Below are 7,897 nucleotides of genomic sequence, written 5' to 3'. Positions count from 1 at the left end.
GTATAAGTCATTATAATCTGTAATTATGTCCCCACTGGATGCAACAAATGCCTCGATTATAATGGGTTTTAATGTTTTTGTCTCGTTGCTCCGGCCGGACAGGGCATCACAATATGGGTGCAAGGGTGTAAGGGGTGTAACATTTCCGTCACACACTTGAGGTATTCAGCCAATCACAACGCACTGAATAGCTGGCCAATCAGCGTACACCTCGCTTTTCAGACCGATGAGCTTTGTAAAAATAGACGCATTTCAGAAAGGCAGGGCATAGAGGAGAAACTATAATGTACCGTATGTGGAAAATAATGTGTTTTTTGAACCTTAAACCGCATAAACACATTTCATTACACCAAATACACAAAATAATGTTCTTTTTAGCAACATCATATGACCCCTTTAACTTCTTCTTTATAAATTAGATTAATAGGCAAAATGTATTCAAATGAAACAAGTTTTTAGCTTTATTTATATTTTGAAAAATTGCACTTTACTGTAAAATGCCCCTAATTTCTGATGCACCAATGAAAATCTGACTAACATAATAAAAAATGTTTCTGTTTTCTCAAGTTGTTTGCATCTTTATCTTTTTATTATAGCACTAAATCATTAAAGCAGTCATAAATACGACTGAGTTACTCACCGTGGGCAATAACCATGAATCTCTTGCATATGCTCTTTTTGCCGCTGGTGATTTGAAGTGTATAAACGTCTGAATGAGCTCTGCTGATGTTCCTGATGGTCAGATCTCCAGTTCGCTGGTTTAACTGCAGTCGGTCTCTGAATCTCCCATCAGGACCTTCATATAATTTGGTCTGATTGGTGGCTTGGTTGAGTTCAGCTATGAAAGTGTCTTTATCGCTAAACTTCCACAGTATCCTGCCATCATTCCTCAGCTCAGTAACACCAGTTTGTAGAGTGACAGAATCTCCAACTGTATATTTCAGATTATTCACTGCCAAAGCAAGAGAAACATGTAAGAAATGTGTGAATGTGAACATGAATACGTTAATCGATATTTTGATTATTTTGAGCTACTCACGCCAAACAAGAACATTGAATTTCTTGTACGAGACTTTATTGCTGCTCTTGATCTGCAGTTCGTAAACTCCAGAGTCTGTGCTTCTGGTGTTTGTGATGGTGAGATCTCCAGTTCGATCGTCCAGCTCCAGTCTGTCTCTGAATCCATCATCACCAACATCATAGACAGTGCTCGTATTGGTCTGTCCATCAATTTTGGCTATAATGGCATTTTTAGGCTCAAAATTCCAAAATAGCTCATCATCTTTCTGAAGTTCAGTAACACCGGTCTGCAGACGGACATATTCTCCTTCTGTGAATTTCCGTGTGTCCTCTTCATTTCATAAAGAAACAGAAACACATAAAACATGCTGACGTGAATGTGGAGGTGAACAATTCAAAACCCACAAAGGAGCCCAATGAAGGTCAAAAACAAATAAAGTATCATATTGACAGACAATACTGTAGGATATTTGAAGCGCTTGAGTTGTGCACCTCGTACGATAACTTTGAATCTCTTCGCTTTTGTCGCTTTACTGCCAGTGATCTGTAGCTGATAATCTCCAGAGATTGGGATCCTGATGTCGCTGATGGTCAGATCTCCAGTCTGATGGTCCAGCTGTAGCTTGTCTCTGAATTGCTCAACATTGGGGTATGAAATGTTACTGGCATTTTTGTGGATTTCTGCAATAACCAATTCTTGAGGTCCAAACATCCAGACCACTTCATCGTCTCTCTGGATCTCGACTGCACCGGTTTTTAGTGTTATAGAATTTCCCTCCTTCACTGACACGGTCTTCTTTTCTGTCTCAACATCAAGTGAATGGGGAAGATGAGATGTTTCATTGTTTAACTATTCAAAAATCAATTTTTGGGTGAATTAATAAACTACTGTAAATTGAATCCCATTAGAAACAGTAGATCTGCTCCAAAACTTTCAATTTGATTCATAAGCCGTTTTGTTTGGAGTTTGATTCAATTTAATGAACAGTGATCTGATTGGTTTTTAAGTCGCTTTTTAAATGTATTTAGAGTGTTAGAACTTCCTTTAATCTTTCTTCAGTAAGAACAAGAACAATTCCAAGACTGTTTATCACACAAAAAGTAGATTTTTTTTCTGCTAAATTGTTGTCTCCTTAAACAATCATAGGCTTTGAATTAAACAATTTGTGGTTCAGTCTAGAAGAAAACATGGTAACTAATTACTCTTTTAAACAATTCTACTCCTATATTCGCTGTAGATAACACTCACCTTTCTGTTTTTTAGAGTATTTTAACATGTAGCACATCACACCCAAAGCTGCAGCCACTAACAGAAGTATACAAAGACAAATCAGCACAATATAACCAGCAGACAGACCCGGATCTGGAACAGCTGAAGAGAGACAGTCAAACACAGGAATGATTTCATTATGAGGGAACATCTAAATGACACTCTTTTAATGCGATTTGACATGAACGTGTCGTACCGACAAAAATGTTGAATCTCTTGTATAGTGTTTCTTTACTGTTGGAGATCTGTAGCTGATAAACTCCAGCATCTGTGGTTCTGACGTCTCTGATGGTGAGAGATCCCGTCTGATTTTCGAGATGTAGTCTCCCTCTGTATATATCATCTGAACTAAATGTGATCTCATGAACCTTCATGTTCAGTTCAGCTATAAGACTGTCTGGATTCTTAGGTCCAAATGTCCACAGTATTAGATCATGTTTCTGTGAATCAGTAACACCAGTGTGTAGAGTAGCAGAATCCCCTTCTTTCTTGTTTTCTAACCCTGCAAAAATCACATCTGGAAGACAAACAGGAGCGAGGAGTAAGGAAAAGAAACATAAAAATAGTGTCAAAATATCTGAGCTTCTCACCATGGACGGTAACACTGAATGTCTTGAGGAAGGTCTCGTTGCTGATGATCTTTAGATGATAATCTCCAGAGTGTTTGGTTCTGATGTCGCTTATTATCAGAGATCCAGTCTTATTGTCCAACTGCAGTCTGTCTTCAAACCTCCCATCATCAACATCATATAATGAGACTATCTGCGTTTTCCCATCGATTTTAGCGATAATATTGTTTTGAGATCCGTACATCCACATCAAGAAAAATATTCTCTGTATTTCAGTGACATCAGTGTGTAGAGTGAGAGATTCTCCCTCCTTCACTGACACTTTTTTCATCTCGCTGTACACACCTGAAAAACAGAAACAGCTAGCTTAATATTTTGAAAAATTAGTAAACTAAAAACAAAACATTAGCGTTACAGTTGATATATAAAATCGTAAGGATTATGTACATTATCTTAATAGTACAGCCCACTAAATATTACCCTAATGAAAATTAACCATTTATTATAGTAAAAGTGTAGTAACCATTGGATTTTGGCATAGTGTTTACATTTGTATAACCACAGTTTTACTACAAAAACCATGGTTCGATTTTGCCTAAACTATGGTTAGCGTATAACCATGGTTAATTTTACCAGGTTTTTTATTTAATTTTTTAGCCTATTTGTAATAAAAGCATGGTTAATATTAGTATGGGTATAGAATACTGGGCTATAGAATTAAAGGTAATCATATTGTTGTCATTTGTGGATTTTGTACAGGCTTGCTTATCCAGTAGGCTATTCATTTCTGCCGCTCGACAGAGCAACATACGTAGAAAAACTGAGCCGTATTGGGTCGGACTGTCCATACGGTATCTGTGACTGGACAAACGACCCAACTGAATGGCCAGAGGTGTCGTTTCCCAATATTTTTGTTACCTGATTGCTTACTACAAGCCTATACTTGATGGCTTGTGAAAGTAACATTTGTCGTTTTGTTTTGCTTAATTTTAATAAAGTGATAAAGACTTGAGTAAAAGCCTGTCGTACTTTTTTATTGATATATTAAAAATAATTTTAACATTGACAAAACAGGTAACATTATTAAGGTCCACTGAAGCGCCTTGAAATAACAACATGATTAGCCTACTATACTTTTATTATAGTAATACCATTGCTAATTTTCGTAAGGGATTGTGTATAATAATATGAATATCAGGGAGTGAGATTTATTTGATTGTGATGCGAAGGAGAGTTACTGTAAGCCCCATCAGAACTGGGTTGCGGTGCAGGGGGAAGGGATCTGACAGAACATTGCAAGGTAAGTAGTAGCCTATCTGGAGTGCATATAAATATGAATATTAAGCTTGATATGTTTCATACATTGTATATCCATAACTACTGTCGGAGTTCTGATAATGTGCGCTACCTGCTCAGTGCTACCTCCGGTAGCCTAGTCCGTCTATTTATTCGGCATATAAATCTTCAGATCGGGTTTTTTAACTTATTAGAGGTACAGAACACCACGCAGCAACTTTTCGGCATTGCACCAAGCAAAAATCTATCGAAATCATCACAAAAAGTAAAGATCAAGCGCCTAACAATCTGTGTATCATTCGATCATTCGTTTTTTGATTTAATATTGAAAGTAGAAAAATGAGAAAACTGCTCCTTTTTCGTTTTTTCATTTTCTTCCCAAAAATTTTAAAAAGAGAATTCAGTTTAAATTTTATTTTTTCGCTCAGGGGTAGAAAAATGAATAAACAGCTTGAATATTTGATTTCTACACGTGGGCGGGAATTAAACGCCCCTTTCTGCTGATTGGTCAGCCGAAGATCAAACCGCGCCGTCATCAGTTCTTCCACAGTATCATGCAGCAGAATAATAGTCCTCTGTGGCTGCAGTTGTTTGGATTAATTACCCATTTTATTGCAACTACATTTCATATTTTTCTCATCAAACAGACTAGCTGGACACAACTCCTACCGGGGCAGAGGGCTTTCTTTTGTGTAGACCAGCGGTTCTTAATGTGATAGGGGTTCCGCAAAATAATTTGCTATAACCTAAAGTATGTCTAGACTGTAAAGTTGCTTTTTTTTATCATGATACATAGGCCTACTGCGATTTATTCCAAAGTGATTTATATGATGCATTTAACGTCAAATAATCTAAATGAAGTAGTTATTTTGAACGTAACGTTACACAAGTAAAAATATACATTTTACCAAACGACTATAAATGAGTATTAAGTTATTTCCCTTCGATGGGGAAAAAATCCAATTGAACATCAATCAGTATTCAATATTCATTTAAACTGCTTTAAATATGACTGCTGCTTATTTCCTGTGCACTTCTGCGCGTGACTGTAGTCGCATCTGTCTGCTTATTGAGTTTATTTAACCCATCGCAATTTATTGGAACTGTGTGAACTAGAGTCACTACTCACCTTAATGTTGTTCTAAAGGCTTATTACTTAATAACACAAGTAATAAGCAATAACATGTCTTTGTTTAAAATATTTCTTTTGAAATGAAATAATTAATTAATTAATTAAACAAACAGACTTACTGGGTGAGCAGGGTAGGCTAAGACAGCTGTCATATCATACTCTGCCATGCCCAGCTGATGCAAAGAATAGAATTTATATCTACACAGAAGAAAGCCCTGTCTAGACTCTGCCCCAGTATGAGTTGTGTCGAGCTATTCATTAGCCTGTTTGTTTGATGAAAAAAGATGAAATGTAGTTGCAATAAATGCGTTATTAATCCTACAACTGCAGCAGTGGAGGACTATTATTCTGCTGCCCCATAGCCCGATCAGCTAACATGACACTTTTTTTAATTAAGTGAGTTTTAGAATTCCAAACAAAGTCAACTATAATTTTGTCCAGCATTCTACAAATTTCCACAGAAACATCCAATACCATTGCAGGATAGATAACCCGAGATAACCCATCTGCCTTAGAAAGCAACACTCTACCTGTTATTGACAGATCACACTGCAACCAAGAATTGAATTTGCGTCGGATAGAGAGAATAACAGGTTCAAAATTAAGCTTTGATCTCTTTTTCTGATCTTTACATATAATTATACCTAGATATTGGACTTCAGATTTGACTGGGACGTCACAAATTTTAACATCAGTAGAATCTTTTATAGATAAAAGTTCGCATTTATGGATATTAAGACATAAACCAGAAGCAGAGGAAAACAACTTAATTTTGTCTAAAGCTAAAGGAACTTGATCTTTATTTTTTAAGAAAAGAGTTGTGTCATCAGCCAGTTGGTCTTTGCGCGTTAATTCCAATGGTTTATTTTCCCCCACAGCATAAACGGTTATGAAGCTTTTGTGGGCGTTCCCAGCAATGCCGACCTGTTTAATGGCTGATTTGGCTGCACGCCTGATGAAAGGACGTCAAAAGCACACGCTAGTTACGTAACATAGCCTATAGCCTGCCTACAAGCCGCACCCCAAATTATAACACAGATAAAACACTGATTTTGTAAATGTCTGTTGTAAATGCGAGATAAGGACGTATTAACACGCGAGTAGGCTATTGCACGCCAATGTTAGTGATTGAGCCCGAAATGCTTTTCTTCTGCTCATGCATTCATAACAGTGTGAAACTGAAAGTATGAAGAACCGAGCCTACTTACGGTCCAAAAATAATGTGAAGGAAAATAACAATAATAGTTTCTTCATATTGCTGTGCTGTAGGATTCTCAAGCTCATAACCATGACTCGATCGATCAGTAGAGCTATAAGACGGAGACGCGCGCGGTGACGACCTCCGTCTTGGGTGGTGGGACCCTTTAATGAAATGTAAGATATGCTGGTAATGACATCATAAAACAACCAATGTTGGTTCATGAGTTTAAGTTGCGCACAAATGTTGTTTTACTTTTTAAATACATAAAAATATTCGAAATTACGTAACGTGAACTTGAAAGGACGTCAAAAGCACACGCTAGTTACGTAACATAGCCTATAGCCTGCCTACAAGCCGCACCCCAAATTATAACACAGATTAAACACTGATTTTGTAAATGTCTGTTGTAAATGCGAGATAAGGACGTATTAACACGCGAGTAGGCTATCGCACGCCAATGTTAGTGATTGAGCCCGAAATGCTTTTCTTCTGCTCATGCATTCATAACAGTGTGAAACTGAAAGTATGAAGAACCGAGCCTACTTACGGTCCAAAAATAATGTGAAGGAAAATAACAATAATAGTTTCTTCATATTGCTGTGCTGTAGGATTCTCAAGCTCATAACCATGACTCGATCGATCAGTAGAGCTATAAGACGGAGACGCGCGCGGTGACGACCTCCGTCTTGGGTGGTGGGACCCTTTAATGAAATGTAAGATATGCTGGTAATGACATCATAAAACAACCAATGTTGGTTCATGAGTTTAAGTTGCGCACAAATGTTGTTTTACTTTTTAAATACATAAAAATATTTTTTTTCAATGACAGAGTGATATATATATATATATTAATATCCAAAAATATGGTATCCAAACTCTGTTCTTGCTTGTAGTTTCTGTCGTTGTAGGCTACACATGAGGGCAGAGGATCAGTATCTATTTGCCATTGAATTCATATGTTCCCCAGACTCAGATATACTTGTTTACTTTAAGCATTAAGCATAAAATCAACATAAGACTTAGATATGTCTATGAGGTATACCCTTTTATGATCAGTTAATTTATATTAATAAAAAAGAAACAAAACAAATAGGGCTTCAGTAGAAGTTTTACCCATTCCTTGACTTAGTTATAATAAACGTGCCGGTCTGAATTCTACTCATATTTTGATCAATATGTTGTTATGAAACTATTTGTTGGACTAAGTTTGAAAGACACACGGAAATGTGTTTTGACTTAAAATGACATCGGCAACAACCTACAGCCAATCAGAGAGCAGATACAGGGCAAGAGACCATTCAGAGGGTGGAGTCATAGATCTGCAACAAAACATCAGCACACATGGCTTCCCCAAGCAACTAGAGATGCACCGATCGATCGGCCAGGGATCGGAATCGGCCAATTTTCCT

At 37.1% G+C, this 7,897-nt stretch overlaps 1 protein-coding gene across 2 annotated transcripts in view; it reads right to left on the bottom strand.

Annotated features, from left to right (window-relative positions):
* Positions 1 to 7,177, bottom strand: part of LOC107570142 (uncharacterized) — a 21,783-nt gene extending 14,606 nt beyond the window's left edge. For both annotated transcript variants that reach the window (XM_016256342.1, XM_016256343.1), the window contains exons 1-7: positions 7,036 to 7,177; positions 2,881 to 3,204; positions 2,487 to 2,807; positions 2,270 to 2,392; positions 1,513 to 1,821; positions 1,040 to 1,351; positions 641 to 952 (exon numbers count right to left, since the gene is read on the bottom strand). In XM_016256342.1, the coding sequence (XP_016111828.1) occupies positions 641 to 952; positions 1,040 to 1,351; positions 1,513 to 1,821; positions 2,270 to 2,392; positions 2,487 to 2,807; positions 2,881 to 3,204; positions 7,036 to 7,117 (1,783 nt within the window). In that variant the 5' untranslated portion in view covers positions 7,118 to 7,177. The remainder of the gene's footprint in view (positions 1 to 640; positions 953 to 1,039; positions 1,352 to 1,512; positions 1,822 to 2,269; positions 2,393 to 2,486; positions 2,808 to 2,880; positions 3,205 to 7,035) is intronic.
* Positions 7,178 to 7,897: the final 720 nt, after the last annotated feature.

Source organism: Sinocyclocheilus grahami, unplaced genomic scaffold (genome assembly GCF_001515645.1).
Source record: "Sinocyclocheilus grahami isolate Dianchi unplaced genomic scaffold, SAMN03320097.WGS_v1.1 scaffold1421.1, whole genome shotgun sequence".
In the NCBI taxonomy this organism is placed as follows: domain Eukaryota; kingdom Metazoa; phylum Chordata; class Actinopteri; order Cypriniformes; family Cyprinidae; genus Sinocyclocheilus; species Sinocyclocheilus grahami.
The sequence above is the reverse complement of the archived record's forward strand: the minus strand, read 5'-3'. Positions and strand labels throughout refer to the sequence as shown.